This window comes from Alexandromys fortis, unplaced genomic scaffold (assembly GCF_014885135.2).
Source record: "Alexandromys fortis isolate MF-2015 unplaced genomic scaffold, M_Fortis_MF-2015_v1.1 scaffold_148, whole genome shotgun sequence".
Lineage (NCBI taxonomy): Eukaryota > Metazoa > Chordata > Mammalia > Rodentia > Cricetidae > Alexandromys > Alexandromys fortis.
Window position 1 is genome coordinate 1823307 of NW_026068019.1, and position 12356 is coordinate 1835662.

At 48.7% G+C, this 12356-nt stretch overlaps 1 protein-coding gene across 2 annotated transcripts in view; it reads right to left on the bottom strand.

The window, feature by feature from the left end:
* Positions 1-209: 209 nt before the first annotated feature.
* The window catches only part of Galnt14 (polypeptide N-acetylgalactosaminyltransferase 14), a 231052-nt gene continuing 218905 nt past the window's right edge, over positions 210-12356 (bottom strand). For both annotated transcript variants that reach the window (XM_050163004.1, XM_050163006.1), the window contains exons 12-15: positions 11924-12007; positions 11326-11470; positions 2165-2284; positions 210-792 (exon numbers count right to left, since the gene is read on the bottom strand). In XM_050163004.1, the coding sequence (XP_050018961.1) occupies positions 634-792; positions 2165-2284; positions 11326-11470; positions 11924-12007 (508 nt within the window). In that variant the 3' untranslated portion in view covers positions 210-633. The remainder of the gene's footprint in view (positions 793-2164; positions 2285-11325; positions 11471-11923; positions 12008-12356) is intronic.

The following is a 12356-nucleotide window of genomic DNA, read 5'->3' on the forward strand; positions in this document are numbered from 1 at the left end:
GGCAGGTCCCTTTACCCACTGAGCCATCTTGCCAGTCCCCTAAAGTGTCTTTTAAGATCTGATAACTGATTGGTGGTAACCGAGGATAAGGTCCCAAGGTTTCCATCTTCCTGGCTTCTTTATCCATTCTGCCACAAAGATGCCCCACCCTAATTCAATGGTGAGCTCAGCTCAGGTCCTGAGCTAGCTGAAAAAGCAGCATGAGTTACTGAAGGACAACTTCAAATATTAACTTTATTTGTTCTGAAAACCGTCGCCATTCCTCATCCCTCCATGTAGTTCTGGTACAGCAACAAGGAGTTCTTCTTTCTGGCCTCCATAAGGTGCCTTGTTTTGTAAGAAAGGGTACAGCAAACACTTCCCATCAGGTCTCCATCTCCAGGTTCCATTCAGAAAACCTGGCCAGGATGGACTGTCACAATATTGCACACATGCGGGTGTTGCTGAGCCCTGCTGGTTTGTCACCTTTCCCTTCATCTTCCCTGAGTCAGTTGCTCCTGTCCTGGGGGTCTTTGCTCTACCTCCAGTTAAGGGCACCTGGTGCAGACATGGGCTGTTCACAGCCTGGGTTCCAGTTTATTTTGGTTCAGGGAAGCACCATCCCTGATCCGCAGCTGGATCCGCCTAGGGTCCTCATGAGCTCACAATGTCCCAGTGCTGGCTCATGAGCGATGACTCACAAGGGTTAACGACGACCTCTTTGCCATCCTCGGTGCTGTCTCCGAACATGTCTGTGTCCAGGCAGAGGTGGGATGCTATATGCTCGATGCGAGCACCTGTCTTCATCCATTGCTGAGGAGACAGAGGAGAGAAAAGGATAAGCTCATTTTCTCTGGATAAAGCCATGGGTTCTATGGATAATATAAATCACTTAGGAGTTATCAGAGGGGATGATACCACATGTGGTCAGCCAGAGATGTGACTTCATGGTCTCATGAAGGAAGAAAAGTGCCATTAATTATTCTGCTATGCAGCAGGGTTTTTATTTTTTTTTACATTTAAAATATGTATGTATTTACTTGTGTGTGTGTGTGTGTGTGTGTGTGTGTGTGTGTGTGTGTAGGCCAGAACACAACTTGTCAGAGTTGCCTTTTTCTTCCCATTGCCTGTATCTCCAGAAATTAAACTCAGATGGGCAGGCCTGGTTGCAAGTACCTTTAACCCAGTGGGCCAGCATTCCAGTTCTAGTCTTTGAAAAATGGGATTTAAAAAGTCAAAAGATACATCAGTGTTTGCTAGGAAAACTCATCAGAAGGCAATACTTTTCCAAGGAACAGAATAGAAAATGTGAACTGAGACACAGGAGCAGAAAAAAAAAAAGTCCATGTTCCATGTCTTTCTTTAGAAGAAGTTAGAGGAGAAAGAGCAGATGGGGCAGATGGGGCAGTGAAGATGACAGCAGGGTCTTCTTCAAAGTCTGTGCCAAGAGCCCACACAAAGAGATTCTCAGGCAGTGTCCCTTGATAAGGACAGAGGGATGGACTCATACCCGACTAGACATAGAGACCATTGCAATGCTTGCTCCCCATGGGTTTTTTGGGTTACATCAGCCTCCTTTTGGAGAAGAGAAGGGGAACTCAGATACAGTGACCCTCCATGTGCCACACTCAGCCATAGAATGAGCTCTTGAATCTCAGGATCCATATCTGGGCAGGACACTGAGCACATTCCCAGTACACACTGCTAGAGGAATGGCGTGCATCTCGGACACAGCTGACAAAGCCCAAAGTGCCGACTCACCAGTTTACACCTATGGCCCTGGCTCTTGGCTAAGAATCCAGGTAGGTGACAAAGCAGCAACAGGAATATACAAAGTGAGCAGGCCTGGTAAGATTGGCTAAAGTCTGCAGACTTGCAGGTATTCACTGAGCAGTGGGGCTAGCATAGCCTCTACTACTGACACCCTTGAGGGAGTCCTACCCCTGAATCTGAGTGGAAGGCTTCTTGCTTATTAACCCTTCCTCTTTCAATATATCCTCTCTTCTCCCTACTAGAAAAGACTTAAACCACCCCAGTCACTTTACAGAGGCTGGATCACTCTCAATCCCACCCACCCCAGTCATATAAGGAGGCTGGACCATTCCCAATCCCACTCACCCCAGTCACATTACAGAGGCTGGACCACTCCCAATCCCACCCACCCCAGGGTCAGCTGAGCACTTACCTGCCTTTCATCCCCATTCTTGCACAGGACAAGAACCACGGGGGCGCCAGGGAACAGGGTGACAACAGAGAGGCACAGCTCTTCCTGGATGATCTGCTGGGTGTACGTGAAAGCCCACACCTGAGGAGACCAGGGAGACTTACTCAGGCATGGGACAGCCACCAGCTATGGGGTACCACCATGCCTATGGGTGATGGCCCATACAGCTGGATAACAATTCCATGGATCCCAGGAAGTAACAATCATGGACAAGGTCACCTGGTAGGATGCTATTCAAAGGACGAAGACTGCCATGAAGTCCCTGTCCCCACACCCCATGTTGGGTCCTGAGCCAGGGACATGCAGGTGAATGCAGGAAGCAGCAGAACAATTCTGACTCTGGGCAGCAGCCTGAACAACACCTTAGCTGAGCCATATGATCTCCAGCGTCTGCTTGGAGACAATGTCTCCATGGGAGCCTGTGGCTGACATTTAACACTTCAGACAGCTGCCTGACAGGCCCAGATGTCTTTAGCATGTCACCTCTTCTTTGAAAGGAATTCCAAGTCAGTGCCTTGAGGACCTGAAAGCTATGATGAGGGGCAGATGGAAGGGTAAAGGGAAAGGAAACACTCAGGGGAGGCAATGGAGACAAGGAAAGAAGCGAGTTATGAAAGATGATGCTGTTTGAGAGAGTGTGCACAGTCTGACAAGTCAAAGGATTCTGCCCTTCAACCCCTGCTGGGGGAGAAGGTAGAGAAAGCAGATCAGCAAGCTAGAGTTCTGATGGACTAGGAAAAGGGGCGGTGGGGGGGGGGCTCATTCTGTGAGGTCACTGCAAGACACCAAAGTGGCAGATGGTTTCACCAGCCCAAGTACTCTCTAGTTCCCATGTTGGGAGACAGTAAGCCCTAGTGTAACTGCTGCCAGGGCCTGCATCTTTTCTCCATTATATCCCCGTGCATGAATTGGCCTTCTGTCTTTGGACCAGGCCACTCATGAGCTCCTTTGGGCAATGCCAATGAAGAGCAGACATCTTGTAGCAATAGGGCCAACTGTTCCTGAAGAGCATCACCTGTATTCATACTCATTTCAACTCCCATAATGTATTAGGGGTGACACTACTTTCTGGTCTGTCTTCTTCAGACCCTGGCATACTCATGTGGCACTATCTGGAACATTTTATGGGAGTTGAGACAAGAATATGAATACAGAACAGTGCTTTATGAATGCCGTACCAGGTTCCAGGACATGCATAGCGTTAGCTTCTCGGCTGTCTGCTACCTTCTCTTCCCTCCTCTAGTCTGTATATTTGAGCACAGATGTTCCCTAAATGGCCCTCTTTGGGTCTAGATATGTGTATTAGTGACTTTATCCACTTGAGAGGCCAAAGTCAGGCATGAAATCCACATGGGTCTTGAGCCTAGGCTGGGGCACTGGGCAAATGACTCTGGTGCCCTAGGCATCAGGAGTGTGATCTAGAATGGTAACCTGCATTTGGGGCTGAGACTCTCTCTCCTTATGGGAAGGATAAAGGCCCAAGGGCTGTGTCCAAGGGCAGAGCTTCAGGGAGCCATTCGTGGGCCTACAGAACAACTGGCCTGAAGTCTGTCAGATTTTACCCGCCCCTGAAAATAGGTTTAAGTCAGTGATGGAAAAATGAGTTAGTCTCTTCTGTTAATGCTCTGTAGCCCACTGGGAAGCACAAATTAACATTTCAAAAATAAATCCTGTCATTATCATACGCTCACCACAATACACGGCGTTATATTGTTTGTGTTAAAAGCATTACGGGATTAAACATAGAAATTTAAAACACACCCCAGTTTCTAAAAGCACACTTTGTCAGTCTTTTCTTTTTAACACCCTAAGGGCCTAAAAGTAGCAGGGATGAGTTCTCTTGACATCTGAGACTCTACATTCAGAAATGCCTCTTGAGAAGGGGCGCACCAGAGCACACGTGGGCCGGAGTCTAAGAAAGGCCACTCTAAGGGTCTGCAAAATGGAACTGTGAACAGGAAATTATCACAAAGTCCTTATACAAGGAGGCTAGAGAGATGGCTGTGGTTAAAAGTGGTGCTTTCTGCTCTTACACGCACATATACACATACATTCCTTACACTACATACACACATGCATGCACACACACAGATACAGATACACACACACACATGTGCTCGCACTCACGCAGGCACACACACATCCAGGCACATGCACAAACATATACACAGCACAGGTGTACACACACACACCTTACATAAGTGCACTTTCTGGAGTTTTCCTAATATTTAATCTCCCATCTGTAAGCAGAAAGAAGAGGGATGGGAAGCAGCGGTCAGGAGCAGGAGGGCAGGAGGAACTAAACAAAGAGTCCACGTCCTATTCTGTTTCCCCCACACTTCCCAGAGGAACTCATGATGAACAGGTTTGTTCAATGAATCCCAAGTCAAAAATGTACCCCAAGAAGGTAGTCACTGAGGGCAGGGCTGGAGTTTTAGCCAAGTGATAGCATGTATACCTAGCAAGCAAGGCCAAGTTCAGTGCCCAGCTCCAGAAAACAGACCAACAGAACGGAAGGGCAGCGGCAGGAGTACTCAGCCAGATCTGTCCTCCATTAAGGATTGTAGGACCTTCTATTGATGGCTCCGTTCAGAGCCTGGCAGAAGTGCTGTTCATGATGGATATCCCTCTCCACCCCCAGGGAAGGTAACCCAAGGACCCATCTAAGGGCTGGTGTAAATGGCTTTGGCTCTCTGTGGGGATGGGCTGAGGAGAGAGGTTTGTCCCTGGTCTTTGGGACACTGTACTCATAGGACACCCCCTCCCACATGGCTGGAACAGAGAGTCTTCTCTCCCAGGCAAATGTCCCGCGGCTGCAGCTGGGAAAGCTGGGAAAGCTGGGAAGCAAAGGGATCACAGTGGTCCCTGGTCTTGCCTGGGACTTACTATTTTGAGCTGGAGAGAAAATTATGGAGGAAAGGTTTTCCTAAGATGTACTAAGAACTAAGAGAGGGGGGTGAGAGCAATGCCAGGCAGAGGTGCTGATCTTGGAACGTCCCAGGGCCCCATCCCCGGACAGACAGGAAAACATCAACCTAGAGCCAGGAGACTTTACTCTCTACCCCACTGAAGAAATATCTGGCAGTGTCTGGAGACACTTCTGGATTATTGAGACTAAGTTCTATGGGCATTTAGTGAGGGGGCAGGGACACTGCTAAATATCCTGCAAGGCACAGGACAGTTCCCACAGCAAAGAATGATCCACTGCTAAGGACAATCATGCCGAAGCTACCTGGAGATAGTCTGCAGGCCTACACCTAAACGCTAAAGATCACTCCTAAGGACAATCATGCCGAATCTACCTGGAAACAGTCTCTGCAAACCTACACCTAAACTCTTAGATATCATTCAGTACACCCTGGTTAGTGTACTTGTGCCTAGCTCACCCATCTGTCAAGTCGGGGGTGATACAGGCACGGCCCATCTGAGAGGCTATTGTAAGGAACAAACAAGATTATGCCTGCTGAGCACTTAGCCGAGATCCTGGCCCTGGCCATGTGTACTAGTGGCAAAAGTGGTGTCTTCTCGCGTGAAGGAACGTTGGGTGAGGCGCAACCAGGAAAGGTGACCAGGTCGTTAGTGAGCAGGAGCTAATGCCCTTTAATGGTGATGGTGAGTTCCGTGTTTCTAAGTGTCTTCTGTGAAGTGACTGTTACACAACCGAGAATACACGGGGCACAAGACAGTGCTGCTGGTCTTGTTGAGGTTAGAGCCTTTCAAGGGCGTGGCTGGGTCGAGCCCCCTCATGCTCGCGGTCTATTAACTTAGGTACAGTTTCATAAAAGTGAGGACTGAAGTGGTCGATGGTTACTCTGAGCATTACTGGGAGCAGCTGCTGGGCTTGCTCTGCATGTGAGCTCTCCTCAGATGAGAAGGACCCAAGTAAAGGACATCAGGGCCACTGGATTTCCTCTGCAGACCACACAGGAAAACCTATCAGCAACAGACACACCTCTGAAGGGCTCCTTTCAGACACATGCCTGGAGCAATTGAGCCAGGTCCAATGAAACCTTGAATTCAGTACAAGACCTCTAAGGGATGAGTCACGGGGGTCAGCATCGGGTGTTTACAACAGCAAAAATGGCTGACAGGCCATGTTGGGGTCACTCTCTTCCTTGTCTGCCCAGGCACAGACCTCATCTTAGAGATGGCTCCCAGCCCAGAGGCATCAGGGTGACCCAGAAGATCCCCAGATGTACATTTTTCTTGACCAGGATCGTCACTGGCCTCATGCTTGAGGTCGTCCCTTTGTTTCCATCCTGTCTTCTCCTACATGGCTGGAATAGCTTGTATGTGGGATTAAAGCCCCATACCCACTTTGCTTTGTTGTACCCAAGGGTTGAGTCCTGGGCAATCACCATCACTGTGATCCCTGCTCACTGGCTTAATAACTTTGAAAACTCTTGGTTACTTCTTTAACCTCAGGTACCATACGCAGAGACTACAAGTCCCTCTAGTAAGAGGGCCCCTGTATAGAATACATGGTTAATATGTGTATATTCAGAACAGTGATTCCCATTTAGCAAAGGCTTTGTTACTGTTTCTCATGGTGACACCAATGGCTGAGAGCAAGGGAAGAAAGGTATGTCCCTTTAGACTCTCCTTTAGGAACTCTCCCAGAGTTCCTAAGGCTGGCATGGCTCTTTGGAGGGGCTATTCCCAGGCTGTGATGAGGCAGTCTGGGGAAAAAGGGGCAGGAGACAATGGGCTGGCAGCTTGTTTGGAGGTAGACTTGAGATCTCTACCCTGGAGGTGTTCGTGCCCCTGCTGATCTGCGGAGCCCTTTCAACCACATCTGCTCTTGAGGTTCCCAGCTGCTGCCTTCTGCTCCACAAACTGGGAGCCTAAACCACTCCTGGTTGGGCGGAGGAAGAATATATCACAAGTTGTCTTATGTTTCCCCTACTTCAATTTGGAATAGAAACCAGAGTGGAGCATGTCTTCTTTCTACCTTTCATGGATATTTTTTCCAGAGAATTCAGTGAAGTTAAGAGGAAAAGTATTAGCCTAGAGACTTCTGGGGCTTCACAGGTTTTTGAATGCATGATGTATGCCTCTCGGATTACCCCAGGGCATCACAGGTTTTTGGATGCATGGTGTATGCCTCTTGGATTGCCCTAGGGCATCAGTTTGCCAGCACCTTTGAAATATTTGAATTCAGCATTTTTCTACCAAGGATGACAAGCCAACAAGTAGAAAGGTGAGGCAGGGTATGGAATGGATGGGCTTGTGTGGAGGAGGAACAATTATTAGAACTACTGGATTAAATAGCCTTCATGCTGGGCATGTAGCATGGTTGGAGAGCCATAAGACTCTGGGGTTTGAGTGCCAGCCCTGCCAACAAAAACAAACCAAACTAAATCAAAGGACTATCTTTTGGGCACAAGGACATCCCAGTCCCTGGATGTTACCTACTTGGTGAGTGCTTGTTATCTAGAGACAGAATTTGGATTTCCTTATCTCTCTCTTTATAATGCAGGGCTCTATAACACCCACCCAATGGCTCCAACCTGATCTCAGGGTCTGTCCTCTCAGGGTAGGCTGTGTCTCTAATATATATATATATATATATATATATATATATATATATATTTAGGCTTTCAGAGGAACGTGATTATACTTGAGTATGAAAGCTTAGACTTCATCATGTAGGATGGAGCCATAAGCGAGAAGAAACTGGAGCCAGACAAAAGCAGTAAGCCAGGATAGCATATGTCTCTAGAGTATGGTGTGACATTTGTGGGACATAGGCCTCTAGTCACACTCTCACCCCCAACTCTCATAAATGTTAGGGAGGACATTGCTCTCTATTGACTCTGGACCTTCTTACAGAGGCATGGCCTTTGCTTTTGGATTTGTCACTGGAAATTGGCTATAATGAAGACCCTCTTGCCAGCTTTCTCCTGTCAAGATGGAACTGGTTAACTGTTTTAATATTTATAACCTTGAAGAGGAATGTCATAGACAGGTATCTTCTCCCATGATTCAACAACCAATAAAGCTCTGGAACCACGACTTGGCTGTAATAAGCACCAGAGTTAGTGTGGGGGAAGGTCATCACTAGTATGTGACAATAGTCAATCTCTGGGAACCTTGGTGGCATCAGTTGTGAAGCAGGGGTAGGAGAAATATCTACTTTATCTCTGGCTCTTGCATCACTCCCTTGCTATGGATGCTCAATGACTGAAGAGGTGGATGCAGGAAGAGATGCTAAAAGAGTCCAAGGGTAGGTATAGACCCTCTGGACAGGCTGAGTCAAGAACGGCAGGAAAGATGAAGACAGGAAGGGACAGAACTGTGTTAAGAGAACCTCCCCCGCCAAGTGCCTGATGTTTGTAGACAGGGTTAAGATGAAGGATGACAATAATGGAGATTTACGGGGAATGAGGAAGAGGATGGCAAGTCAGTCCCACAAAAACAACAGCTGCACACTGTGTTCATCTCACGGAGATGTTAGCTGAACAGGTCATGTGGATTTCCTTCTGAGTACCTGAAAGTGAAGCTCAATCCTGCGGCTGGGCTGTGTACCCTTGGAGAATGGGGCTGTGTCTAATTCTGAATGAGCCCACCTTGTCTCCCCAGCAGGTAATGTGGTACCTAAGAAGCTACAAGTCCAGTCTGCTGAGATTAACTAAACTACTTTCTATCTCCCGATAATCTAGTGCCTGAAAGTCACAGAAATCAGCCATCATCTCAAAGTAAAGCAGAGCGGCAGCCTACCACTGCCTCAAGGAGAGAGCACTGTATTCCTACAGGCCTTTCCTCTGTGGCCCCAAGTGCCTGCCACTGCGTGCCTTCCTCCTACCTCAGGAAGGGCAGCTGGGATGGGCCATTCTCCTCCAGGTAAACATGACCTTGCTACCTCTCCTGGGACTGGGTATTAAAGAACCCTCTCTGAGGCCCAGACAGTTGGTAGTCTTCTCTCCTACCTCCTTATACAACCAAAGTTGGCAAGTTCCAGAAAGGCTTTGCTCAGTGGGGGATAGACCAAGCGAATCCTGTCCGGTGGAAGGGGGCCAGACAACATTCTGACGGATGGAATTCCCGTGAGCCACACACACCCACACTCAGAGTTGCAGAGATGTGTCACCTACTCACAATGCTTTACAAAGTGTTACTTGAGCAAAGTGTGTTGCTGTCATCCAGGCAGCCACACCTAAAGTAAAATTGACACTCCCATTTCCTTTCCTTTCTAGTCTAATCTAACTCCCACACCACCTCCTCTGCCCCATTTGGAGCAGAGGCTGCTTCTGGCAAAGTCATTTTAAGCCACAGCCAGGTCTGACAGTACAGATCCTTGTGAACAACAGCGAGCCACTGAAGGCTATGCTGGAGTTTGGGACGATGGTTTAGAGACCATATACTAAGTGGAGATGAGGGACAGAGCGGGATGAACACATAGAAGCTGCGGCCATAATGTAACTTAAAGGTTCTCAACAGGGACTTTAAAAAAGAATTACCTTGCTCCCACAGTCAACAGAGCCGGTCTTGGGGAAATGGAGCTATCAGGAATAAATGAGGGTGGGCATGAGAACATGGTGGGCTGCAGACACGGGTTCTATAGGAGGAAGAGGGACTTTGGCACAAGGGCAAAGGGTGCCAAGGGCAGAGACTTGTGCACTACAGGTATCCTGGGTGCTCACGGCCAACTGTAGAGTTAAACCACAGAGGAGTCTGACTCAGTTACTCTGTGTTTGAGCCACAGTCTGATAGAAGTTCTTTAACTGTGAACCGTTTGTTCCCGGAGCCTTCTACTGGGACCTGACAGAGGTCTCACTAATAACGACAAAATTCAACTTCCTCAGGAAGACAGACAGTAATCCAGCTCTTGCTTCTCTCCAATCTCAGCCTTCACTTGCCCTCACTCTATCCTGTGGCCTCACTTTCCCTAACGCCTATCCTTATATTTCCCACCAGGTTGTAGTATTGCTGTATTTCCTGAGTCACCCTCTCTTCCCTTCCTGGCCTTGTCTGTTTCTATTTCTGTCTCACACACAGACCATTGTCGAGTCCTCAGGGACAACTTTGCAATGCTCCTACATAACCTGGTAGCCACATCTCTGACTCTATAGCATCAGTGACAAACGCTCAGGGCACAGATTAGATCACAGTGGCTGCTTACACGTTTCCCCCCCCCCCCCCCCCCCCCCCCCCCCCCCNCCCCCCCCCCCCCCCGCACCCAGCCTTGCCCTTCTGCATCTTCAGAGTTAACAACGTCTGCTGAGTGAATAAATGATGCATGAAGGCACAGAATTTGTGAATCGATAACCAGGAGCTGCTCAAAGCTGAAAATATGGGTAATAACTCCGAGAGTTTACAGAGGGGAAAAAAAAGAGTGGACTGAGAACTTCAGCAAACACACAAAGGTGGTGAGAGGAGCTAGGCAAGAACCCCGACGGGAGGAGGAGAAGGCAGAGATCCTGTGGAATCACAAGACAGAGGGAGAGTCAGGTGATGGCTGTGCTTGGCCAAGTGCTACCGAGGCTGAGACAGGTGGTGAATTTGTCAGGGACCTTGAAAAGAGCAGGCCTCGCTTCAGAAGGGGGAAACCGGCAGAATACGCGGCTTGGACAGGGTGTGCTCTTCTGACAAACAAGCAAGCAACAAGGAAAGCTTCCTGAGAAAGGGCCCCAAACAATCCACAGACATAGGGGAAGCAGGTGCTCTTGGAGAAAGCAGCAGATGGCAGTGGTGTAGCCAAATCTAATACGATGGCCTGGAAGACAGTTGTGAGACTCACCATGTGGGCATCTTGTCTCAACGTCTAGCAGCAGGCTTCTTTTCCTCTTCGCAGGTCATATTTGCAGAGTTAGTTGGTGTGGCTTTCCCTGTCTGACCCAACCCCATGTCTACTGCCTGTAGGTAGGAGACAGCTGCCAGTCTCTTTGAGTTCCTGTTAAATGACTGGACCATTTCCTAAGGGAAGATGACACTTGGAAGCCATCTTTCAGAGGAATTCCAGGTATTTGGTCACCAAGTTAAGAAAAGCCAGTGGTCAAGTAAGAAGTGTCCTTTTGTTCAATTCTGGACCCCTGGCGTCAGGCCAAAGCAGGGACCCAAGCTAATCTGGATATCTCTACTCCCGTGACATGTAGATCTATGACCCCAACCAGTCACTCTACCTGGGACTTTGCTTCTTCTCCTTTGACCTTGGTGCAGGGGCTTAGCCTGAGGTGTGGAGTCTCTTGGTTTTTCTGCTTTTGAGACTCTAGGCACTTCTGCCTCTGCCGGATATTGCCCTTCTGGATGGAGGAGTCTGAGGGCACCCTGTAGGGAAGCCACAGGGACAGATGAGAACGCACTGCTTTTGACATTAATGCTGCTAACTGCTAGAGATTAGGGGTGTGTTTTGACACAGAGCCATCGTCCCTGGAGCTGTCTCAAAGGTCGGCACCACTCAGAGGAGGGAAGTGCTGTGGGCGTGATGCAGCAAGGGACCCTCAGCGGCCACACAGCAGATGGATGTCTAGGATGGAGTCTATGTCACCAATCCTATGCTCTTAGCGCAGCCCAGCATACCACCCCCAGTAAGTCCAGTCTCTCATGCTACTAAGTTTGACACAATTCTCTGGTTCAGGATAAGCGGGACTGATTGGTCTTTTCAGTCCTCCATAGACTTAAAAACTCTCCTCCAGTCGGCCACGGGTCATGTCTCTCCCAGGCCAGGCCGGACAAGGGCCTCTTCTTGTAGCTAGCTCTGGTTCCAGCAGATAGGTATACCTGAGTTCTGGGTAGACGTTCTCCAGGTACCACTTGAAGGTCTGGCAGTGTAGATTCTTCCTTAGGTTCAGCCTGTTCTCAATGCTGGAATGATGAGGTTGAAGGGTGGGACACAGAGACAAAACACAGCCATCAGAGGCAATAGTCACAACAGTGCCCCCCCCTCCACCAGTGGCACACTCTGCAGCCACACATCTCTAGAGGGGGCTGAGTCAATGAACCAAGCAGAGATTTCTCCACCTCCAGACAGGCCTATGAAATCAAGCAGCTTTGTTCTCTTGATGATGTAGTAATGACAGCAAGGACTTGTGCTTTTCTTTGAAAATGGAATTGGGGGTCTTTGGCATCTTCATTAAAAGCTAAACTGCAAGAACGCTGAATGTGTCGTTAATAATTCACTGCTGCGACTCTGGATCCACCCTCACTCCTGGTC